The 26,193-nt window shown below is 44.7% G+C and overlaps 1 protein-coding gene and 2 non-coding genes across 3 annotated transcripts in view; 2 read left to right on the forward strand and 1 right to left on the reverse strand.

Moving 5' to 3' along the window:
* The first annotated feature begins 3,378 nt into the window (after positions 1–3,378).
* On the forward strand, positions 3,379–3,482 carry LOC142190916 (U6 spliceosomal RNA). The gene has a single exon (XR_012714562.1). It is a non-coding gene; the product is annotated as a U6 spliceosomal RNA (small nuclear RNA).
* A 10,719-nt stretch (positions 3,483–14,201) lies between these two features.
* On the reverse strand, positions 14,202–14,312 carry LOC142190928 (U6 spliceosomal RNA). The gene has a single exon (XR_012714569.1). It is a non-coding gene; the product is annotated as a U6 spliceosomal RNA (small nuclear RNA).
* A 354-nt stretch (positions 14,313–14,666) lies between these two features.
* Positions 14,667–26,193, forward strand: part of MED16 (mediator complex subunit 16) — a 48,011-nt gene continuing 36,484 nt past the window's right edge. The window contains exons 1-5 of the mRNA XM_075283024.1: positions 14,667–14,887; positions 19,469–19,576; positions 19,700–19,869; positions 19,982–20,413; positions 22,031–22,136. Coding sequence (XP_075139125.1) covers positions 14,752–14,887; positions 19,469–19,576; positions 19,700–19,869; positions 19,982–20,413; positions 22,031–22,136 — 952 coding nt within the window. The 5' untranslated portion in view covers positions 14,667–14,751. The remainder of the gene's footprint in view (positions 14,888–19,468; positions 19,577–19,699; positions 19,870–19,981; positions 20,414–22,030; positions 22,137–26,193) is intronic.

Raw genomic sequence — 26,193 nt, forward strand, 5'->3', positions numbered from 1 at the left:
AACTGGGGTTTTTAGAGGCTCCCTCCACCATGAATTTGCCCAAACTGGGCTGTTTAGAGGCTCCCTCCACCATGAATTTGCCCAAACTGGGCTGGTTAGAGGCTCCCTCCACCATGAATTGGTCCAAACTGGGCTGGTTAGAGGCTCCCTCCACCATGAATTGGTCCAAACTGGGCTGGTTAGAGGCTCCCTCCACCATGAATTGGTCCAAACTGGGTTTTTTAGAGGCTCCCACCACCATGAATTTGCCCAAACTGGGCTGGTTAGAGGCTCCCTCCACCATGAATTGGTCCAAACTGGGTTTTTTAGAGGCTCCCTCCACCATGAATTTGCCCAAACTGGGCTGTTTAGAGGCTCCCTCCACCATGAATTTGCCCAAACTGGGCTGTTTAGAGGCTCCCTCCATCATGAATTGGTCCAAACTGGGTTTTTTAGAGGCTCCCTCCACCATGAATTGGTCCAAACTGGGTTTTTTAGAGGCTCCCTCCACCATGAATTGGTCCAAACTGGGGTTTTTAGAGGCTCCCTCCACCATGAATTTGCCCAAACTGGGCTGTTTAGAGGCTCCCTCCACCATGAATTTGCCCAAACTGGGCTGGTTAGAGGCTCCCTCCACCATGAATTGGTCCAAACTGGGCTGGTTAGAGGCTCCCTCCACCATGAATTGGTCCAAACTGGGGTTTTTAGAGGCTCCCTCCACCATGAATTTGCCCAAACTGGGCTGTTTAGAGGCTCCCTCCATCATGAATTGGTCCAAAATGGGTTTTTTAGAGGCTCCCTACACCATGAATTGGTCCAAACTGGGTTTTTTAGAGGCTCCCTCCACCATGAATTGGTCCGAACTGGGGTTTTTAGAGGCTCCCTCCACCATGAATTTGCCCAAACTGGGCTGTTTAGAGGCTCCCTCCACCATGAATTGGTCCAAACTGGGCTGGTTAGAGGCTCCCTCCACCATGAATTGGTCCAAACTGGGGTTTTTAGAGGCTCCCTCCACCATGAATTTGCCCAAACTGGGCTGTTTAGATTCTCCCTCCACCATGAATTTGCCCAAACTGGGCTGGTTAGAGGCTCCCTCCACCATGAATTGGTCCAAACTGGGCTGGTTAGAGGCTCCCTCCACCATGAATTGGTCCAAACTGGGTTTTTTAGAGGCTCCCTCCACCATGAATTTGCCCAAACTGGGCTGGTTAGAGGCTCCCTCCACCATGAATTGGTCCAAACTGGGTTTTTTAGAGGCTCCCTCCACCATGAATTGGTCCAAACTGGGGTTTTTAGAGGCTCCCTCCACCATGAATTGGTCCAAACTGGGCTGGTTAGAGGCTCCCTCCACCATGAATTGGTCCAAACTGGGTTTTTTAGAGGCTCCCTCCACCATGAATTGGTCCAAACTGGGTTTTTTAGAGGCTCCCTCCACCATGAATTGGTCCAAACTGGGGTTTTTAGAGGCTCCCTCCACCATGAATTTGCCCAAACTGGGCTGTTTAGATTCTCCCTCCACCATGAATTGGTCCAAACTGGGTTTTTTAGAGGCTCCCTCCACCATGAATTTCCCAAAACTTGGCTGTTTAGAGGCTCCCTCCACCATGAATTTGCCCAAACTGGGCTGTTTAGAGGCTCCCTCCACCATGAATTGGTCCAAACTGGGGTTTTAGAGGCTCCCTCCACCATGAATTGGTCCAAACTGGGGTTTTTAGAGGGTTCCTCCACCATGAATTTGCCCAAACTGGGGTGTTTAGAGGCTCCCTCCACCATGAATTTGCCCAAACTCTGCTGGTTAGAGGCTCAATCCACCCTGATTTTCAAAACAAATGTTGGTGCCAACCTCAACTTACTACAAGGGCCAAATTCACTGCTGGTGACAAGCTCTCCTCACTGCAAGTGCCAAATACACATGTTTCAAGGTGTTTTCCTACTGTCAGAGAGGTGGTATTGAGTGTGTAAAGTGTGTAGTTGTTAGGCTGTGATGTTGGGGTAATAGAGGGTCTTTGGTGTGTTAGATGCCCCCAGACATGCTTCCCCTGCTGTCCCAGTGTCATTCCAGAGGTGTTGGCATCATTTCCTGGGGTGTCATAGTGGACTTGGTGACCCTCCAGACACGGATTTGGGTTTCCACCTTAACGAGTATATGTTCCCCATAGACTATAATGGGGTTCGAAACCCGTTCGAACACACGAACATTGAGCGGCTGTTCGAATCGAATTTCGAACCTCTAACATTTTAGTGTTCGCTCATCTCTACCAGCGACCTACCCAGACCAGTCAAAGTGGGATTCCAGCCCAACAGATAACATCCACCTGGAGTTCTGCAAATACCTGCTCCATGTCCATCGCAACACCTCCAACATGGCCTGCAGGGCAGAGCTAGGCAGACTCCCCCTATGGCTCACCATGCAGAAGAAGGCGCTATCATTCTGGACTCACAGGGCAGCAGTCCTGGATCTTACCACCACCAAGCCCGGCTGAGCCACAGAGCCCAGAGAAAAACTGATACCCCCCAACCAAGCATCAGCCATCTGCCAAGCCAAAACCCCCAACATGCCCTGAACAAGGCTCAAATAAAAGGAATCATTGAGAGAGACAAGGAGCGGTACATCGAGGAATGGAGAAACGCAATAAATAACTCCAAGAAACTCACTGTGTACCAGTCACTGCAAAGGGACTACACCATGGCCACCTACCTGGAGAGAATACGCCACCCCAAACACAGACAGACCCTGAGCCGGTATAGACTGAGCGCCCACAACCCAGAGATGGAGACGGGGCGACACAGGCAGACGTACAAGCCACGGGAGAACAGACTGTGCCAGCACTGTGACCAGGGGGCCCTAGAAGACGAGACCCACTTCCTGCTACACTGCACCAAATACTCAGTTGTGAGGGCTGTCTACTACCAAAGACTCTCTGCCCACATCGCAGACTTCATATCTGCAGACGAGAAGAGGAAACTCTACATCCTACTGGGAGAAGAAGAGGCCACTGTGGAGATCGCTGCCCAATACGTGTCCAGCTGTCACCAACCAAGAGGAAGATGAGACTCTACGGACTGTTATACCCCAAACCACCAGCCCCACCCCACCTCCCCATATAGCGGTCACCAACTAGAAGGAAGTTGAGACTCCATGGACTGTTATACCCCAAATCAGTCCGATGAAGTCAGAGAAATTTACATTTCTCTCACTCCCATGATGCCTTGCGGAGACATACTCTTCCTAAATATCAATATTAAAAGCGATTGAAGTAAAAAACCTGGCACATAAAGCGATATTCTGAATTGCATTCACACGTTATATAAGGAAAAGTCACTTAGTTTTTACTCGCCCCAAGCTAAAAAGTCACATCTGTGAGAACTATAAATACTGATGTCGCACGCAGTCTACTTGTGCTCGCTTCAGCAGCACATATACTACAACTGGAACAATTCAGAGATTAGCATGGCCCCTGTCCAAAGATGACATGCTAATTCGTAAAGCATTCCATATTTTCTTTCCCACCTATTATACTCTATTTACTCCATGCATACTTTTTGACAGTGAAAACATTTTTTTTAATTCAGGAAATTTTCAGGCCGCTTTCTACTGAAACTTTGCATACAACACTCAGCTAGGAAACTTGTCTGCTCATACACCCGTTAGTATACATGTTTGGCGCCATAGGCACATCTGCATAAGCAGCTGACAGTCACCATTGCTGCTAATTTGGCTACGATCCATGGGCTTTTTTGTCCCCGCTGAGGCCAACCGTGTCCCAGGTACTTGGAGTAGATACACACATCTACCCTTGCTTGCCTGCTCTGTTTTGGGCCTCCTAATTCAAAATTCAACACCCCCAGCACATATATGAACATCCTCCCACCTGAGGCCACCTGCCCTATTAGTATCACCCGCAATACCCCAAGGAATGCCCAAGAAATGGCTAAGCAAAATAACCCCTTTCCATATTCGGAAAAGCAAATAGCTACTACCACTCATATAGCCTTTCAAGCAGCTGGACAGACTCAGATCTCCATCCACCAGGGCACCTTTTACCCCTGCAGAAACCCTTTTAGGTCTGGCTAACTGTAAAATTTTTACTCACATTTCTGAAACCTCTACGCTTTAAACCAAACACAAGGGCCACAACAAAACGATTCACAAGGGACACAGACCAACCCTCAGCCAAACCACGGCCTAAGACTAACAACACCACGACCTGCCTGGTCTTGACAATAAAAGTTCCCGCAACAACAGTTCCCACTGATACTATACTGCCTAGTATGTTGCCCAAGTCCCGTCAGCTAATGAGGACCAAATCAACTCACTTAATGCACCAAGACCAACTCCCACAGGTGTACTTTACATGGTACTCCATCAGCTTAGTGAACTATTCGTTGGGAGTGGTCCCTAAGAAGAAACCAAATGTATTTTGCCTTATCCATCATCTGCCGCATCCCAGAAGGCTTTCAGTAAGTGATAGAATTAGCCCAGAATTGTCCTTAGTTGTTTATATCTGTTTTGACTCAGCAGTGGAATAGGTTAAGGAGTAGGGCAGGGGGGCTCTCTAAGCCAAGAGAGATAGAGAGACTGCATTTTGACTTCTTCCGGTGCATCCTGATAGTGCCTCTTGGCTTGTCACCGGGACGGGGCATTGTTTGATGATTGTTCCCTCCAGGGGCGTAACTTTAGGGGGTGCACAGGAGCTTTAGAGGGCCCATAAGTATTGCCTCCCTAAGGGTTCTCTATTTTGTACACCTATTTTGAGGCTTTCAGCTCGTTCCTATAGTGGGTAGGCTGCGATATGACTGGAGTCAGCCTCATCCATTACCTGCACGATTTATATTGTCTTGGTCCTGGGGGTTCCCCTCTTTGCTTATCCTAGCTCAGTTCATTGGAGTGTATTGCTAACCAATTTTGGGTTTCATTGGCCCCTTAAAAAATGGAGGGCCCCTCCACCAGCCTCAGTTTTTTAGGCATCATGATTGACTTGGGATTGATGTAGTGTCGCCTGCCGGACGACAAGCTTGGCACACTGAAGTAGTAGTTGGGCAGGGCTTGCACAAAATTATGCTGTCGAAGCTGCAGTCATTGTTGGGCAAGCTTCATTTTGGATTCAGGATTGTACCTATGGGGAGGGTTTTCAGCAAGCACCTCGCTGGGGTAATCGTGGGGCTGTGGTCTTCTCATTATCTCATCAGATTGACAAATGAACACAGGGCAGTTCTGGGAGTATGGGCTAGTTTTCTTGAGCGGTATAACATAGTTACATAGGAGATGAGGTTAGATGAAGACATCAGTCCATCAAGTCCAACCTATAACCCTACAATCCCCTACACTGTTGATCCAGGGGAAAGCAAAAGAAAAACCATGAAGGCAAAGAAAAACCCCATGCCAATTGCCCCATCTCAGGGGAAAAAATTCCTTCCCGACTCCAATCTGGCAGTCAGTATAAAAACCCTGGTTCAATGTGTTCTTATAATCTAGAGTCCATAACCTGTTATATTTTTCTCTTCAAGAAAGGCATCCAGGCCCTCTTTGAACTTGTTTAATGAATCCACCATCACCACTTCCTGGGGCAGAGAGTCCCATAGCCCCGGAAGCTCTTTAGGGCCCGTTCATACGGGCACAGAGGGGGCGGATTATGGCGCGTAATCCACGCCATAATGCGCCCCCTCACAATGGTGGCCTATGGAGACCGCTAGCGGAAAAAAAGAAGCGAGCTGCCCTTTCTTCAGACGGATTCCGCGGCCCGTTGAGCTGCGGTGTCTGCCTGGTGGCAGCAACCTCCAGAGTCGGCCCGTTCATTTGAGCCGACTCCGGAGGGGGAAGCTGCGACCACGACGGTCGTGGTAGGCGGACTTGACCCGAGAGTGACGCGGCTCCCCGCGTCACTCTTGGTGCCAAAATCCACCCCTCGTGTGAACTAGCCCTTAGGTGTAATCAAATTTTATTGAGTTTTTTCAAACGGGACATAACAAAATTAAGATATAACTTGCAGGGAAAAACAAATAAGAAGCATGTCGTGAACCAGTACATAGGCAAATAATCAAATCGAAGGGGAAAACAAGCAGGAAATTGTTACGGTAGTGGTACGGGAGCAGGAGTCCTGCAGTTGGGTAAGGCAGAGGAGGCTGGAGGCAGCACATGGATAGCCCACAAGGGGGATGAGGTAGTAGTCCAAGAGCAGATACGTAAAGACCAGCTAGAAGTCTGTAGTAACTCAGGAGCTGTAGTAAAGCTACAGTGAGCCTGCAGCCAGGTGAAGTTCCAAGGAACTGAAGAAGATCTCCAGCAAGGAGGTCTCCGGGGTGTACAAGCCTGTATTCGGTTAACTGAACACGATACCAACACAAAGCAGAAAGTGTCAGGGTCATATATATATATATATATATATATATATATATATATATATATATATATATGTATATATATATATATATATAGGCAGTCCAATCAGGGTTAATTCAGGGTTGGTTCTAATCATTAGAAACATACGATGAGTCTCAGGAGTAGATTCAACACAATAGTCCAGCAGACAACTATCCAACCAGCTGAATATCTCAGCAAGCAAGGAGACACAGGGCAAGACATCAGGACACAGGGTCAAGTCCCGACAGAAATAGAGTGTAAGACAATGAGGAGACAAAGAACAGATGCTTTTAATGATTGCACCAGTGGTCAATGTTGGACTGGGATGTCTAGTGCCCGCCAGTAGAATTGTTTCTTGGGACCCAGTATCTAGACCCCTGCAGACCAGCGGTACCGAGACAGGGCAGCTAAAGGTAATAACATGTCGGGAGCCATACTGCTCACCCATTATACCATGTGGAACAACGCACTACCTAAACCTACTACAACACCATGGATGGCAAGTGAACAGCGTGGCTCCTAGAATTGTTAACATTAACTGTAGCTGCTCTGTCCTGGAAAAGCTGATCTGCAGAGGAGCAACAGATGTGGTGGGCATGAGGTGTAAAATAAATAAATGAAAAGAATACTCATCTGTCACCGCCACACTGTTGTCTGCTGACAGTGTCCATTCAGTCTTGTGCCAGTCTTGTGCCGGCGCCTTCTTGCTGGGAGTCCTGCACCTCGTGTGACTGCAAAGATCAATTAGGTGCAGGATTTCCAGAAATGAGGTGCCGCCATAAACAGACGCAAGCTGGGGACAGATGAGTATATATATATATATATATATATATATATATATATATATATTATTTTTTTTCCACCTCCCTGGTGGCCGTCACTCCAGTTTATGGATAACCTTTTTTAAGGGGATGTCTGGGCCAAATGTTTTATGGCCACTTCACTGGTACCCCATACAGTGGCCTTTTCACTGGTCTCCCATACTTGTAAGGAGAACAGTGATGGGGCCATTAAATAGTGTGGGAGTAGTGATGGGGGTTGAGATTCTGTGAGGGGGACATTAAACTGTGCGATGCATATTAAAGGGGTTGTCCAAGGTTAATCTTGTTTACGGCCTTTGCTCAGGATAGGCCATAAATGCCTGAGCAGTAGGGGGCTGACACATGGTCCCATCAGCTGTACCGAGCCACGTCTGGCCCCTGTTCTGTACACAACGCAGGCCTAGAAGCCCCATCCGCTGTTTAGTCTCCCGGTGCCTTCACTGCAGCTCAGCTCCCACTGACTTCAATAAGTGCCGAGATGCAGTGAAGGTGCTGATATACAGTACAGTGGACAGAGCTTTCTGCTTCTGGCCCCGTTTTATGTTCAGAACTGGTGCCAAAGGTGGCTCTGTACAGCTGATCGGTCCAAGGGCTGGGTGTCAGCCCCATACAGATCAGGTATCTCTGGCTTATCCTGACGATAAACCATAACAAATTATGCCTGGACGACCCCTTTAATATAACCTCCCCCCCCCCCCCCCCAATGCACGGCACTTTAAAGAGATTGTGCAGTATAATGGAGGGAGACATTAAACTGGGGACAACTAGAGGCGGACAGGTCCCCCTCCATCTACTCCCACAGTTTAATGTCCTCCTCCAGTGACCTCCATTGTTTAACCCCTTAGTGACCAGCCTGTTTTGGACCTTAATGACCAAGCCATATTTTTGAAATTTGCCCTGTGTGACTTTATCAATGAATAATTCTGTAACAGTATATTGCATCCAAGCGATTCTGATATTGTTTTTTCGTGACATGTTGTACTGTACTGAGAAGGTAAAATTAGACTGATATAACTTGTGTAAATTTATTTAAAAAACTCGCAAATGCTGAAAATTTTGAAAATTTTTCAATGTTTTCCATTTTTAGCTGCGATATCTCACATATACACAATAATACAGGGCAAAAAAGTTAGTAGTTATATATTTCCAAATGTTCCTTTTGTGTTTCAAGCATATTTGAGATAATTTTAGCATATTTGAGTAACTTAGACAATTTACAAGTTTATCAAGTTTATAAGCAAATTTTGGAAATTTTGAGTGTGTGATTTTTTCCTGTACCAAGCTATGTTTGCAGACAGGAATAGGTGGCATAATGACAGAAACTCCCATTAAATGACCCAATTTGGAAAACTAGACCCCTTCAGGTATTCTTTGAGGGGTATAGTGAGCATTTTGATCAAACAAATATTGTTTTGCAAGAATTATTACAAATGATGAAAAAAATTTCATTTTAATTTTCTTCAAATATGTGTCATATTAAAGCCAGTTTTTTTGCACACAACACATCAAAAAGAAGAAACACACCCCAAAATATATCACCCCACTTCTCCCGTGTTAAAAAATGTTCACTTTGTGGCCTTAGTCCTATATACGCACGTACAGTAGGGCCTAAGAGGTAGGGAGGGCCAAATGGATTTCAAAACACAAATTTTGCTTGCAGATATTTTATGTCCATTGCACATTCAAACAAGATTTGAGTTACCAAAGCAATTGAAAACACCCATAAATGACACCATTTTATAAACTAGACCCCTTAGGGTATTCATTGAGGGGTATAGAGAGTACTTTGACCCTATAAGTTTTGAGAAAATTTGCGTCAAACAAAAAAAATTTCATATTTTTTACACAAGTGTCATTTTATAGGCCGTTTTTTTTGCACATAACACAAGAAAATGAAGAAAAACACCCCAAAATAGATGACCCCATTTCTCCCGTGGTCAAAAATGTACACTTTGTGGCCTTAATCCCATGTACGGACGCACAGTAGGGCCCAAAAAGAAGGGAGCACCAACTGGATTTCAAGACACAATTTTTGCTTCTAAATGTTTCAGGCCCATTGCGCATTCAAACAAGATTTGAGTTATCAAAACAATTTAAAACCCCAATAAATGACACAATTTTATAAACTAGACCCCTTGAGGTATTCATTGAGGGGTATAGTGAGTATTTTGACCCCATAGGTTTTAAAAGAATTTGCGTCAAACAAAAAATTCTCATATTTTTTACACAAAAGAGTCATTTTAAAGGCAGTTTTTTTGCACATAACACATGAAAATGAAGAAAAACACCCCAAAATAGATGGCCCCATTTCTCCCGTGTTCAAAAATGTACACTTTGTGGCCTTAATTCTATGTACGGACGCACGGTAGGGCCCAAAAAGAAGGGATCACCAACTGGATTTCAAGACTCAAATTTTGCTTGCAGATATTTCAGGCCCATTGCACATTCAAACAAGATTTGAGATACCAAAACAATTGAAACCCCCCATAAATGACCCCATTTTATAAACTAGACCCCTTAAGGTATTCATTGAGGGGTATAGTGAACATTTTGACCCTATAGCCGTTTCACAGATTTTACTAACTTAGGGATGTGTAGGTTAAAAATTAGTAAAATGTCCCTTTATCCCCAAAGTTTTCATTTTCACAAGGGGTTAAAGGAGAGAAAGCCCCCCACAGTTTGTTACACAATTTCTCCTGAACACGGCAATACCCCATATGTGGCCATAAGCTGCTGTATGGGGACATGGTGGGGCTCAGAATGGAATGAGCGCTATTTGGATTTTGGAGGGCAGATGTTGCTGGAATAGTTTTCAGGTGCCATGTCGCATTTGCTGAACCCCTAAAGTACCAATACAATGGAAACCCCTCAAATGTGACTCCATTTTAAAAACTACACCCATCAAGGAATGTATCAAGGGGTATTATCATTTTGAGCCTAAAAATGCTTCCCAAAAATTAATGTACAAAATGAAAATTGAAATTTTTAAAGAAATATGCCATTTCGGTGCCCAATACGTTGCACCCACTTTGTGTTGTCAGAGACCTGCACTCCTAAAACTATTAAGGGGCCATCCCGAGGGTCAAAAAATTATATATGTGGGTGTAAACTGCCGCTTGGGCACACAGCAGGGCTCAGAAGAGAAGGAGCAGTGCGCTTTTTAGCTATTGGGGTACAGTGTTAGAGGGACTTTCGGGGCGCCATGTTGCTTTTGCAGAGCCCTGAAGGTGCCAGTAAACTGGAATTCGCCAAGAAGTGACCCCATTTTGTAGGGGAAATTTTAGGGTCTCGGCAAATATGACATGGTGTCCAAAAACCAACAATCTAAATCTGCACTCCAAAAGCACATAGCGCTCCTTCACATCTGCGCCCTGTGTATCCAAATGGCGGTGTATGCCCACATGTATGACACTGGTGTACCCCGGATAACAGACTTAATGCCATATGTAGGTAGAAAGGCTGTTTGGACACAGCCGGGCACAGAAGGAAAGGAGCGCTATATTGGTTTTTGGAGCACAGTTTGGTTTTAGGACACCATGCCACTTTTGCAAAGCCCCTGAAGTGGAATCTGCAGACATCTCACCCCATTTTGGACACTACCCCACTGATGGCATTTATCAAGCGGTGTAGCGAGCATTTTAACCCTTGAGGGTTGCATTTATTTGGTTTCCAGAAATGAAATTGCGGCTGATAATGAGAAGTTAAAAATGAAGTTTTCCAGAGATTCGCCATTTCAGTATCTGATATGTTGTGCCCAACTTATGTCAGCAGAGATACACACTCCAAAAACTGTTAAGTGGGTATCCCGGGCATAACAGCTTTCAGAGCGTTCATCTCTGATACGAGTCGGACACAACATATTACGCACTGAAATGACCGATTCTTGGAAAAATTGTCATTTTCACTTCTCACAATCAGCTTTGTATTCATTTATGGATAATATGTTATAGCAACACTTGGGGGTTAAAAATGCTCTCTGTACCCCTGGATAAATCCTTCAGGGGTGTAGTTTCCAAAATAAGGTCACATATCAGGGGATTCCACTTTACTGGCGTTTCAGCTCTGCAAAAGTGTCATGGCATCCAAAAACCAAACCGTCTGTGCTCCAAAAACCCAATAACCCTTCTTTTCCCTTCTGTGTCCGGCTGTGCCCTAATATCAGTTTATACCCACATATGACATTACGTCCGTTATCCTGGATACACCAGTGTCATACATGTGGCATAAACTGCAGTTTGGGCGCACAGCAGGGCGCAGAAGGGAAGGAGCGCTATGCGACTTTTAGAGTACAGATTCAGATGTTTGGTATCCGGACGCCATGTCATGTTTGTAGAGTCTATAACGTACCAGAAAACTGGATTCCCCAAAGGAGTCACCCCATTTTGAAAACTGCACCCCTGAAAGAATATATCAGGGGGTGTAGTGAGTATTAGTACCCCGGACGTGATTGCAGAGGGGATGGCGAAGGGGAATATATAAGCGGTGTGGAGGACATTGCAAACACCACATTCCCTACTATGTCCCATGATTGGGGGAGTCACTCTGGGGTCACTTAGGGGGTCACTTCCGGTGTCTTTTCCCTCGTAAGCTGTAAATCTGGGGTGTCCCCTGATATCCGCTTGCACAGCTTATATATTCCCTACCTGACGCAGCCAGTTGTATTCTAATGATTTGGCGATTTTGGGGTTGTTTGTCTTCACATTACTAGATGCTATATTTTCTTTATTTTTCTGGTGACGTGGCCATATAAGGGCTTGTTGTTTGCGGGATGTGATGCATTTTGTAATGACACCATTTTTGGGTGCCTACAACTTACTGAATACATTTTATTAACCCTTTTTTGCAGGATTTTTTAAAGAAAAATCAATCCTGGCATTGCATTCTACCTTTTAAATTTTTCGCCATGCAGCGTACAATATAAGTAACATGTTCCCTTTATTCTGCGGGTCGGTACGGTTACGGCGATACCTCATTTATAGTATTTTTTTTTATGCGATACTAATTCTGTAGAATAAAAACACATTTAGGGACATAAATCAATGTTTTTTGCATCGCCATTTTCTGAGAAGCGTAACATTTTTATTTTTCGGTTGACAGTGTTGGTTGTGGGCTTATTTTTTGCGGGACAATGTGCGCTTTTTATTGGTACTGTTGTGGGGTGTATATGACTTTTTGATCACTTTTTATAGCATATTTTGTAAGGTGAGATGGCGAAAAATCACTACTTCCGGCGGGTTTTTTCCGGGGTTTTTTTTCGACGTTCACCGTATACATTAAATATTGTTGGAGTTTTATTGTTCAGATTGTTACGGACGCGACGATACCAAATATGTATTGTTTTTATTAAGTTTTAGGTTTTTTTTAATATAATTCATTTTTTATAGAAAAAAGGAAATTTTGGGGCTTTATAAGTTTATTCCTTTTTATCAGACACTTTATTTATTTATTTTTCACTTTTTATTTTTTACTTTTACACTTTTTACTTTAGGACACTTGGATTAGTGATGCTTTGATAAAAGCATCACTAATTCTCTATTAGACGCTGCAGGACACAGCTCTCAGTGTCTTGCAGCGTCTGGAGGAAGTCAGATGCAGGGGCTGCCTGCGTCTGACTTCCTCTTCCCCGGGCAGGATCAACCAGGTATTGGGGGTCTTTTGGAGCTTGGGGTCACTGGCCAGACCCCAGGCTCCATGTTAGAGACATCGGCACCCCTCGATCTCGCCGCGGGGGGTGCCGATTCGGCCAGCACCGTCACGGAACCGCTTCAGTTCCGTGATCATGTTTGATCACGGAACTGAAGGGGTTAAAACCCCCCGATCGGAGCCCCCTCCAATGGGGGGTAATGGAGCAGGGTCTTAGCTGTCAGATACAGCTAAGATCCGCTCCAATTACATCGGCACTGACAGGGAATCCTTCCCTGACTGCCCGACGTAATTTTACTATAGGGCAGTCAGGAAGGACCTGTCAGTGCCGACGTAATTTTACTATGGGCCGGTCGTTAAGGGGTTAAAGAGGACCTTTCACCGATTTGGGCACAGGCAGTTCTATATACTGCTGGAAAGCTGACAGTCCGCTGACAGTCGGCTTTCCCGATCTGTGCCCCGGGTAAAGAGCTAGCGGTGCCGATACCGTAGCTCTTTACAGTCAGAAGGGCGTTTCTGACAGTCAGTCAGGGACGCCCTTCTTCACAGCAGCGCCTATCGCGCTGTGCGAGCGGGGAGGAACTCCCCCCTCCCCTCCTGATAATACTCGTCTATGGACAAGCACTGTGCGCAGAGGGAGGGGGCGTTCCTCCCCGCTCACACTGTACAGCGCGGTTGGCGCTACTGTGAAGAAGGAAGTCCCTGACTGAATGTCAGAAACGCCCTCCTGACTGTAAAGCCCTACGGTACCGGGACTGATAGCGCTTTACCCAGATCGGGAAAACCGACAGTGCGCTGAATTCAGCAGTATATAGAACTGCCTGTGCCCAAATCGGTGAAAGGTCCTCTTTAAGGTCCCCCTCCAGTTGTTCCTAGTTTAATGTCCCCCCCCCCCAGTTTAAGTGCCCCCTTTCATCCGCCCCCCCCCCCCCCCCCAACCCCGTTTAATGTCCCCCCTCCATCTCTTCCCCCAGTTTAATGTCTCCCTCCATCTCTGCCTCCAGTTTCATGCCCCCGCCTCACAGTGCTTCACAGTGACCTTCCATGCAGTATTAAATGCTCGATGATTTTGGGCCCCCTCAGAGTATTATATGCTCCACAGTAGAGCCCAGACAGTATCCCTCAGTGTTTAATATGGAGCACAGTAGGGTCCCCAGACAGCCAGCCAGCCAGCCAAAGTATCAGCAATAGTGAGTGTGAGCTGCTTGTGCAGATGTGCCTATGGCGCCAAGCATGTATGTTAATGGGTGTATGAGCAAAGAAGTTTCCTACTTGAGTGTTGTATGTAAAGTATGAGCATAAAGCGGCGTGAAAATATGCTGGTGTGAAAACATGAGAACTGTTTTTTCACAGTAAAAAAGTCTGTATTGCGTAAAGCTAGTGTAATAGGAGGGAAGTAAAGTTTGGAGCGCCTCAGGGTAGGGAGCCTTGTCAATCCTTATTCAGGGGCCATGCTACCCGTCACAGTATCGTTCCAATTTGAGTATGCGTGCTGGCTAACCGTGCACAATAACAAAGTAAGGCGCCATCGGTATTTAAGGTCCACATAGACGTGGCTTTTTAGCTCGGGGCGAGGATAACCAAATTGCCTTCCTCTTATGTAGCGTGTGACGACATTGCCGAATATCGCTTTATGTGCCTTGTTTATGACTTCAATCGTTTTTAATCTTGATATTTAGGAAGAGTATGTCTCCGCAAGGCATGATGGGAGCGAGAGAAATGCAAACTTCTCTGACGTCATCGGACTGCGCCGCCGCTCCACCGCAGACAGTATAGTGGGATTGGTATGCTTTGTTGTATGGTCGGGACCGTAGACTTCAGCGCTTTTTGCTGTCTAGGTCTGACTATGTGCCGAACGTTATAATATTAGTGCAGGGTGATCGTGTAGTTTCAGCCCGATACGCTTGGCCTATAGCGCCCCGGCGGGCGGGCGGGCAGTCAGTGAGCATGGACGTCGCATACATTTGTGAGTGGGACAGAAAACCACGGAGCAGCCACTGTCCTTCTATCCCGCTTGTGTGCGCCTGGTCTTGTCGTAACCTGATAGCCTTCACCACAGACCAACGCAATGAAGAAGAGAAAGGTATGTGTGGCCGCTGCTTTTAGGGATCTCCAGGCGTCCTCAGACTTCTTCCTCAGGAGTCTCCTACAAGTCTTGTGCACCCTTCTAACTCCAGGACAGAGATGTCTTCTTGCAGGCTGCTGATAACAATATGAAGCCGCAAAATGCTATTCTACTCCCCTTCTACTGCCATTGGGATTTGTGACAAACTCTGGAAGACTTTGGGTGACTACATCTGAAATGGTTGTCCCTTCTTCTCAATTAGCACCATGTAATGGCCAGGAGAAATGTTTTTACCACCTGCAGCTTGGGCTAGTGGTATTGCAGCTGCTGACTAGTAGTGATCAGTTGTCTGCTAGCTCTTACATGTGGAGATTACATAGATGTCAATTCCATGAATCCCCCTGACAGTTTGGAATGTCTCCTGCTTGGGGAGCAAAGTACATTACCCTGAGCAATAGCTGTTTGGTGAACCTGCAGGGGGAGCGGTGACTTAAAGGGGTTGTCCCATCACAAGGATCCTATCTATACTGCTTGTTAATGTGGATGTAAGACTTTTCCTAAATACATTGCTTCAGCAAAACTGCTTTGTTTGTCCACAATCTTACTTTATTCAATTCTTTGTGGCCACAGCCCTGACCTAGCTGCTCCTGAGTCAAATGATGTATCTGCTCTCAGGGGGAGGGAGGAGGGGCTAAGTGCAGGGAGCGAGCCTGTGTATCTATCTATTCCTGTGTCTATACCATGTGACCTAGCTTCCTGCACTCAGACAGGGGAGAGAAGCTGCTTTCATTTCTTCTGTTCTCCCAGTTATCAGGCTAGCTAATTCAATTGTGTTCATTATGGCAGAGACAGGCAGTCTCTGTATGTAACACAGAATGGAGTTGCTGCTGCCTGTACTTTATAGTCCAATATGGATGGGCGGAGCTACATGCTAATTTGGGGACGGGGCTAAACGGCAGGTTGCCTGTGAAACCCCGCCCACCAAATGATGCAAGAAACCAGGAAGAAAGAAGATTTTACAAGAGTGAAGACTGCTGAGTATGTGAGGTGGGAATACCCCTTTAAGAGAGGGCGGACCGGACATATGTAGTCTATGGAAGTGGTTAAAGAGGTTTTCCCGGCATAAGAATTCTTTTGAAAGAAAAGTCTTAGTGCTATCAATGGGTTAATAAATGCACCCAAATACCTTTAGCAGTGATTTCTGGATTTCTCAGGGAACTCCTGGCATCCTATGTATTTGCGTACATGGGTATCTTCCTGCTGCCTACAACTACCATGATGCTTTGCAGATCCCTCAGCTCTTCCATCTCACGCTTTCCCTCACAATCCCCCCTGTTTACCTAGCTAGCCTTCAGACTAGTAGCCCTAACTAACTAACTCAGTCCCCCAACACTCTCCCCACCCCATCATGATTAATCTGTCTTCTTGTTCTGGAGATCACTTTCGTTGGTGCTGTTGTCTCCTCTTCTGCCCACGCCTGTGAATTAGAGCCGTGGGAGGCCTGGTGCTTGTGTTATTTTCTGCTGGCGTTCTATTGAACTGTCTCCGGTTCCCTTGTTAAAGAGGACCTTTCACCGATTTGGGCACAGGCAGTTCTATATACTGCTGAATTCAGTGCTTTCCAGCAGTATATGGAACTGCCTGTGCCCAATCTGATGAAAGGTCCTCTTTAAAGAAATGACAATCAGCAAAAGAGGACATGAACACTAGTGGGTATGATAGGGAGGGTGGAAGTGGCGAAAGGGCAGAGAGAGGAGTATTGGTGATGTACGTTTCCAGAAATGACAATCAGAACGTCATCAGGAAATCAGAAAATGTGCCTGTGCCTAAAGCATATCTCTTAAAGGTATCCGATCACTCAGACACAATTTTTTCTAGGTATCACGTCGGAATAGCCTTAAGAAAGGCTGTTCGTCTCCTACTTTTCGTTGTCTTCTCTGCGCCGCCGTTCGCCTACAATCCTGGCTTTTCTCGGTATGCAAATTAGCCCTCTTGCAGCACTGGGGACGTCACCAATGCTGCCAGTGAACTCTCTCCAGCGCCGCCTCCATTTTCGTCAGCAGCGTCCTCTTCAGCCTCTTCTTCCGGCGGTGGCTTGTAACTTCTAGGCCTTGGGCAGAGCAGACTGCGCATGTCCACAGGCCACGAGAACATGGCCACTTACAATACTGTGCAAGCGGCCATTTTCTCGTGGCCTGTGGACATGCGCAGTCTGCTCTGCCTGAGGCCTAGAAGTTACAAGCCTACGCCGGAAGAAAAAACTTAAGAGGACGCTGCTGACGAAGATGGAGGCGGCACTGGAGAGAGTTCTCTGGCAGCCTTGGGGGCACCCTCAGTACTGCGAGTGAGCTAATTTGCATACCAAGAAAATCCGGGATTGTAGGAGAACGGCAGCGCGGAGAAGACAACGAAAGGTAGGAGACGAATAGCCTTTCTTACCTAGAAAAAATTGAGTGTGAGTGATAGGATCCCTTTAAATAGATTGGATCAAATCACCTGAATCAAGCTGTGTTTTCCCTTCATGAATTGGTTCTTTTGTTGCTGAAATATTATTTATTTTGCTTACTTATATAGTGTTGTTGTATTCCGTGGTGCTTTTTCAGCAAAATAGTCAACACTGTCCCAAGTAGGGCTCACATGAGGAAACCTTTGTAAACATGGGAAGAAGATTCAAACTCTTTGCAGATGTTGCCCTTGGCTGGATTGGAGCCCAGGACTCCAGCGCTGCAAAGCATCAGTGTGCTATCCACTGGTCTCTTGTAGCAATGTAGCCTGATCCACTGCTTGTCAGAGACTTGCTTACGTCTGAGGAATTATTGGAGAATCAATAATTTGAGAGATTATTCTAAACCTGGAGGAGAATTGCATGTGTCTGAGAAGTGGTCACATAATTGAAGAATAATTGCATGTGATTGAGGGTTATTGCATACTTGGTGAAGAATCACTTGGGTCTAAAGGGGTATTGACTGCTTGGAGGAGAATTGCTTGTGTTTGGTACGTTATTGCACACTTGGTGAAGAATTGCTTGTGACTGAGGGATTTCATGCAGTGTTGTTATTATACTCATTGTGGATAATTTCTTGTATCCAAGGGATTATTAGTGCATGTACTTGGAAGAAAAGTACCGTATATACTCGAGTATAAGCTAAATTTTTCAGCACAGTTTTTGTGCTGAAAAAACCCCCGTCGGCTTATACTTGAGTAAAAAAAAAAAAAAAAAACCTTTTTTTTTTTATTGGGAGAGGGGGGGGGGGGTAGTCTATGACCAGCCGCAATAGTAACATATAGAATCTCCCATAAAATAGTGAAAAAAAAGATTTAAAATAAATAAAAGTTCTAAATCCCTCCTTTCCCTAGAATACGTACAAAAGTAGAAAATGACTTTGAAACACATACACATTAGGTATCCCTGTGTCTGAAAGTGCCTGGTGTACTGAATATAGGGGATCTGCAGTGCTCCTGTTCCGTCAGGAAGGGGTTAATAGGAGCACTGCAGATACCCTATATTCAGCCAGACAAAATTCCAAGTGGGGGGAAAAAAAACAGTCCTCAAGCTCAGGGAAGGGGCAGACAGACAACCAAAACACCCCCTTCCCCTTTCCCAGCAACTACTGCACCCAGAAACTCCGGCCATTTTAATTTTTGAAATTTTCCAGTAGCTGCTGCATTCCTTCCCCCCTCGGCTTATACTCGAGTCAATAAGTTTTCCCAGTTTTTTGTGGTAAAAAGTAGGGGCCTCGGCTTATATTCTGGTCGTCTTATGCTCGAGTATATATGGTACTTGTGTCGGCGTGAGTATTTCATACTTGGAGGAAAATTGAGTGTCTTAGGGTTTAGTGGATTTGTAATGGAATTGCTTGTTTGTGGTTGTCTTTGGAGGGAAGCCTAATTGAAGATGCAGTCAGGCATAGAAAATTTTCCCATCACTCACGACAGCACCAGAGAGAGGATCCTCCCCAGGGTCAGGAAACCTACAGTACAAAATGGTGGTGTCTCTCCTACCTCTCAGTTGTTTCCTGTCCCTGGAAGGAGACCTTATGGGTCTGTTATGGGGCAGGCTTACCTAACGACATAGGGAGAGTTGGCCATTCGATAGACTGGAGTGTTATACAAGATGTCTATGCTCCACTACTGTTGAGCCTTTGTTTTTTTCCCTATGCTCATATACAGAAGAAGACAGTAGAAAATTTTCATCTCTACTGCATTTACTGTGGTCACCTCAGGGGCCTAGCACATACAGAAGCGGCATTCTGTTCTATAAATTGTTGGGCATATAAATTTGTTTGAACCACCAACATATTTAAAAGAAGAAGCCTTCAGAATAGGACATCTTCCTTTTCTCCCTTGTTGGCTGCATATGTTTCAGAGTCCAGTATCGCATATACCTCTTCTATACATTCTTTGGGACATTTTCTTTTTGTTGTTGTTTGTACTTGTGTATTTTTACATATGTATAGCACCAATCACTGCTGGAAAAAAACTTGGGAAACAATTGGAAGATAAAAATACAAAAAAGTTAAATATTCTGATTTTATTCATTAAAAAAATGCCGATACTTTCCCTTTTTTAAGTTTTTTTTTTTTAATTCTTACATTGCAGATCTTACTCACATGATTCACATCTTGGATACAGAACATCCTTGGGATGTCTACTCCATAAATTCTGGCCACCAGGAAGTCATCACTAGTTTAGAGTGGGACCAGTCTGGTAAGTCTTTGCAAGATTTTCCGTGTGAACTAGCCCTTAGGTCATTGGATGTCATTGGATGCTTGACTAGATACGACAATAGTAAGTTTGTGATCTATGTATTTTTGTTTTCCTATTGTATAGGTTCCCGCCTTCTTTCAGCTGATGCAGATGGCCGGATTAAATGTTGGGGTATGACTGACCACTTGGCAAACAGCTGGCAAAGTCTAGTAGGAAGTGAAGTGGATGGTGACCCCATTGTTGCTCTTTCGTGGCTTCATAATGGAGTTAAATTAGCACTCCACGTAGAGAAGGTCAGTTGGTTATAATAGCAGCCGTTTCCAACACTAGTAATTGTTTTATGTTGTACATGTCTTGTTTTTATCTCTTGCTCACTGTTTTTTCATTTTTTTTCATTTTTATTAGTCTGGTGTTTCCAGTTTTGGAGAAAAATTCTCTCGTGTAAAGTTTTCCCCATCCCTTACCTTATTTGGTGGAAAACCAATGGAAGGTTGGATTGCTGTTACTGTCAGCGGATTGGTGACTGTGTCTTTGCTAAAGCCAAATGGACAAGTGCTGACTGCTACAGAAAGTCTGTGCCGCCTTCGATGCAGGGTGGCACTTGCTGACATTGCCTTTACAGGAGGTGGGAACATTGTGGTAGCCACATGTGATGGAAGCAGCACGTCCCCAGTACAGTTCTATAAAGTCTGTGTGTCTGTTGTCAGTGAAAAGTGTAAAATCGACACAGAGATCCTACCATCGCTCTTCATGCGCTGTACCACAGATCCTGCACGCAAAGACAAGTTTCCTGCGGTGACTCATCTTAAGTTCCTTGCTCGAGATATGTCTGAGCAGGTAAATGCAAAGACAAAGATGCTCTAGAAAGCTAGGATTCCTATGATAAAAATGTTACAATTTTCCCCCTCCTTTTAATTGCAAAAAATGGTTAAAAATGCAAAGGAAATTATCTTACTTTAAGTAATTGGGGCTGACACATTAAACTTCAATAACATGAGGAATTCAGCCTCCTGCCAATCCTCTAGGACCCAGCAGTCTCATCATGATGGCTCGCATATCTGTGAACCGTGCTCATTGAGCGCTTTGTATATAGCGAACAGGTAGGACTGTAATCCAAGTACAGATGTGAACCTAGATGGAAAATGTTTGTTTTTGTACCGTGTTAGCCAGTGGTTATGAAATATAAAAAAACAAAAAATTTGCAAGTCTTCAGTAGGTGATATCTTTTTTAATGGCTAACTCATAATGATGACAGAATATGACGTTTCGAAGCTTACTCTGGGCTTCTTCTTCAGATATTTCTAAAAACACTTTCTGCAGGCTGCATATTTATGTATAACTGAACACAGGGATAGGATTACCGGAGACCGGCCAGAAACTCAGAATGAGAATTAATTCACATCGCCATAGAATTAAACAACAGAGAATGGACCTTCCCGTGCCAAAACATTTCTGCCAGGAAGATCATAATATCACCAATGACATGAAAATTTTTATTTTAAGAGGGAATTTTAAATCAAGAAAACAGCGACTGATTTATGAGTACAAGTGCATGACCCTATTCAAGACTCTGGATAGTGGAATGAACCTTTCACATGGTTTCATGTCATTGTATACAAATCACTGAACTAAGACAGCCATAAAGATAAAGAACCTGGGAACTGGGAATTGATTATTTGTTTTTATATGTATATAGTAATAAGCCTCTCCCCCCCCCCCTCCTGAAATCCTATCTCTGTGTCCAGTTATACATAAATATGCAGCCTGCAGAAAGTATTTTTAGATATATCTGAAGTAGAAGCCAGAGGAAGCTTCAAAATGTAATTTTCTGTCATCATTATGAGTTAGCCATTAAAAAAGGTATCACCTACTGAAGACTTGCAAGTTTTTTTGGGTTTTTTATAGTAAGATGAGCGTACATCTATTTTAATTTATTAATCCACATCTGTGTATCTTACCGTATTACATTATTAGTGTTTGGCACGTTTTTTTTCTTCATTTTGGTGCCTTTTGGAAGGTAGCTCCTTTCAGAGATGGTCATCACATCAATTCTTATCCCCAATGGCGTTCACAGTTCAGATTCCTTTAATTTAGGGCCCCACTTCTTGGAAGCTTATTAACCTACCATTAATTTTAAAATAAAACTTTACTTTTTTGCGTAAGTTTCTATACGTCTGTGCTATATGTTATTATGGTATGTTCTCTAGTAGAGTTTATTAGTCTAAACATTATAGTTGGTGCTTGAATTGTAAATTATTTCAAGGACCATGTCTTTTTGGGTTTGTATTTCTTACTTTAGTTGAGATTCATAGGGACACAAATGTCTCAAATTACCCTTACCTTTTCCCATCATCCCCATTCTGCCCCATGTTTTGGTTGAACTTTATGGATTTCTATAGACTTTAACCATACATCCTTTGTAACTACTGTATGTATGTCTTTTGTATTCCTTAGGTTCTTCTCTGTGCCTCCAATCAGTGTTCCAGTGTAGCAGAGTGCTGGTCCCTGAGGAAAGAAGGGCTTCCTCTTAATAATATCTTTCAGCAGTTGTCCCCTGGAGGTAAGTGGCTCTTACATGAGCTTTCTATGTAAGGGGGCGTTCACACTGGCTTGGGGCCCTTTGCGCCCTGTGTCATTCCGCCGGATTTCCGCCCTAAGCAACAGAGAAACTTCATAGATGACGGCTTCCCAGTAGTCAGTTTTAAAACCCATTTATTTGAATGGGTTTTAAAAGCAAACCGCCTTTGTCCGTATGCAGCCTCTCCGTGGGGAAACAGGTGTTTTTTGGCAGGACACAGTCGGACATGTAAGACTTTGTGTCCGGCCCCCCCCCCAAAAAAAAACTGTTTCCCGACTGAGAGGTTGCACACGGACATCGCTGGTTTGCTTAGGGCGGAAATCCGGCGGAATGACACCGGGCGCACAGGGGCGCAAGTGTGAACGCCCCATAATGCAGTACAGTGCTTGAATGTGGATACCATAACAATTATATATCCCTTTACTGTTATAACAGCCTGCACATTCTCCTCTGTCATTGAGTGTTATAAAATGTAACTAGTTTTCCGAAAAATAATAGAAAACTAGACTGGCAGCGATCACTATGCAACTTTCGATTGCTAATGCTTGTCTATGGATACTGGAAGCCCATTTTGTTTATGGTACTTAAAGGGAGTTTGTCACCAGAACCCAGCATATCAAACCAGCCCCGCAGATAGGTAGCTTGGGATTACTTGAATTAAACTGTGTTCCCCTTGTGAATCGGTGTCCCCATTGATGAGATATCTGTTTTCTCGCTTATTTCACTGGGAGGCCCAGCACCTTGGGTATAGACCCTGCCACTAGGAGCATTGCCATAGCTCCAAAGAGGTAAGCCTCCCACTGCTCTGTGCTGCCCCCTCTGCCCCTCCTTCCTCTGACCAGGTCTGACCTGACTCTGGTCAGGCCTCATCCCACTTAGCCCTGAATTCTGTCACACTCTCCACTGCTCTTATTCTTGGAACATACACAGTATATGTGACTCTGACCAGACAAGCATTAGAGCAGTATAGTACATGCACTGGGAAGCTGAACAGCAGCAAGTGTGACAGAACCTAGGGACGGGCAAAATTGAGTATACGCTGCTTGGTCCTGTCAATCATAGGAAAGAGGGATGGTGGCACAGATCGGTGGAAGGCTTATCTCTTAGGAATAATGACAATGTCCTCATTGCTCCAAAGAGACTATTTTTATATTGACTGTTGGAGAACCCTTCAGTGTTTAACCACATGAGGACCGCCGTACGTAAATTTACGGCCTCATGTGCTGGTGCCTAAAGACCGGACTATTGCCGAAATACGTCCGGCCTTTAGGTACCTTCCTGGCGGGGGGAGGGGTGCGGAGGGGGCAGGGGTTAGGTGTTACTAACACCTAACCCCTTCCTCCATAACGTCCAGTCGGAACTGAGTCCGACTGGACGTGTTAACCCTTTCAATCGCGCCGTCAAACATCACGGTGCAATCGAAAGGGATCCGCCGACAGGTTAACCCGATCGGCACCCCCCCGCGGCGAGATCGGGGGGTGCCGATGTCAGTACAAGGTAGTCTGGGGTCTGGCCAGTGACCCCAGACTACCGGAGCCCCCACATACCTGGTGATCCTGCCAGGCGGTGGAGGAAGTGAGCGATGTGTCTCACTTCCTCTGCAGCTTACAGGACACGAGCAGGCTCATGTCCTGCTCGTGTCCTGTCTGCTACTGTGTAGAATCAGCTGATGCTTTCATCAAAGCATCAACTGATTCAAGTGTCCTAAAGGGACACATGAAAAAGTTAAAAAAAAAAAAAAAAAAGTGTATGAAAAAAGTAATAAAGTTCTAAAGTCCAAAAATCCCTTTTTTCTATACAAAATGAATTACCGTATATAAAAAAAAGCACTAAAAATTAAAAAAAGCAATGCATATTTGGTATCGCCGCATCCGTAACAACCTGTACAATAAAACTGAAATAATATTTAATGTACACGGTGAACGTCGGAAAAAAAAAGCGGAAAAAACTCGCCGGAAATAATGATTTTTTGCCATCTCATCCTACAAAATATGCTATAAAAAGTGATCAAAAAGTCATATTCACCCCACAACAGTGCCAATAAAAAGCGCACATTTTCCCGCAAAAAATAAGCCCTCAACCAACACTGTCAACCGAAAAATAAAAATGTTACGTCTCTCAGAAGATGGCGATGCAAAAAACATTGATTTATGTCCCCATATGTGTTTTTGTTCTGCAGACTTAGTATCGCATAAAAAAATAACATAAATGAGGTATCGCCGTAACCGTACCGACCCGCAGAATAAAGGACACATGTTACTTATGCTGTATGCTGCATGGCGAAAAATTTAAAATGTAAAACTCAATGCAGGATTGATTTTTTTTTTTTTTTTAATCCAGCAAGAAAGAGTTAATAAAATGTAATCAGTAAGTTGTAGGCACCCAAAGATGGTGTCATTACAAAATAAATCACATCCCGCAAACAACAAGCCCTTATATGGTCGCGTCACCAGAAAAATAAAGAAATTATAGCATCTAGCAATGTCAAGGCAAAACCCCCCAAAAATCGCCAAATTATTAGAACACAACTGGCTGCGGCAGGTAGGGAATATATAAGCTGTGCGAGCGAATATCAGGGGACACCCCAGATTTACAGCTTATGAGCGAAAAAACACCAGAAGTGACCCCCAGAGTGACTCCCCCAATCATAGGAGCTACTGGTAGGGAATTTGGTGTCTGCAATGTTCTCCGCACAGCTTATATATTCCCTCTTCGCCATCGGCTGTGCAGTCACGTCCGGATACTAATACTCACTACACCCCCTGATAAATTCTTTGAGGGGTGCAGTTTTCAAAATGGGGTCACTCCTTTGGGGAATCCGCTTTTCTGGTACCTTACAAGCTCTACAAACATGACATTGCGTCCAGATACCAAACATCAAAATCTGTACTCCAAAAGCCGCATCGCGCTCCTTCGCTTCTGCGCCCTGCTGTGTGCCCAAACTGCAGTTTATGACACATGTATGATACTGGTGTACCCAGGATAACGGACGTAATGTCCTATGTGGTATAAACTGATATTAGGGCACAGCTGGACACAGAAGAGAAGAAGGGTTATTGGGTTTTTGGAGCACAGACGGTTTGGTTTTTGGATGCCATGACACTTTTGCAGAGCTGAAACGCTAGTAAAGTGGAATCCCCTGATATGTGACCTTATTTTGGAAACTACACCCCTGAAGGATTTCTCCAGGGGTACAGAGAGCATTTTTAACCCCCAAGTGTTGCTATAACTTATTATCCATAAATGAATACGAAGCTGATTGTGAGAGGTGAAAATGACAATTTTTCCAGGAATACGTCATTTCTGTGCGTAATATGTTGTGCCCGCCTTGTATCAGAGATGAACGCTCTGGAAGCTGTTGTGCCCGGGATACCCGCTTACCAGTTTCTGGAGTGTCTCTGCTGACATAAGTTGGGCACAACATATCGGGCACTAAAATGGTGAATCTCTGGAAAAATTTCATTTTTAACTTCTCATTATCAGCTGTGATTTCATTTCTTGAAACTAAATAAATGCAACACTCAGGGGTTAAAAATGCTCGCTACGACACTTGATAAATCCCATGAGTGGGGTAGTGTCCAAAATGGGGTGACATGTCTGCGGATTCCACTTTATTGACAATTCAGGGGCTTTGCAAAAGTGGCATGGTGTCCTAAAACCAAAATGTGCTCCAAAAACCAAAATAGCGCTCCTGCCCTTCTGTGCCCGGCTGTGCCCAAACAGCCATTTATACCCACATATGGCATTAAGTATGTTATCCGGGGTACACCAGTGTCATACATGTGGGCATACACCGCTATTTGGGTACCCAGCAGGACGCAGATGTGAAGGAGCGATATGTGCTTTTGGAGTGCAGATTTATATTCTTTGTTTTTGGACACCACGTCACATTTGCAGAGGCCCTAAAATTGTCCCTACAAAATGGGGTCACTTCTTGGTGAATTCCAGTTTACTGTCACCTGTGTAGTTTCTAAAATGGGGTCACAATGAGGGGTTTCCATTGTATTGATACTTTAGGGGCTCAGCTAATGCGACATGG

This window comes from Leptodactylus fuscus, chromosome 1, assembly GCF_031893055.1.
Source record: "Leptodactylus fuscus isolate aLepFus1 chromosome 1, aLepFus1.hap2, whole genome shotgun sequence".
NCBI classification, from domain to species: domain Eukaryota; kingdom Metazoa; phylum Chordata; class Amphibia; order Anura; family Leptodactylidae; genus Leptodactylus; species Leptodactylus fuscus.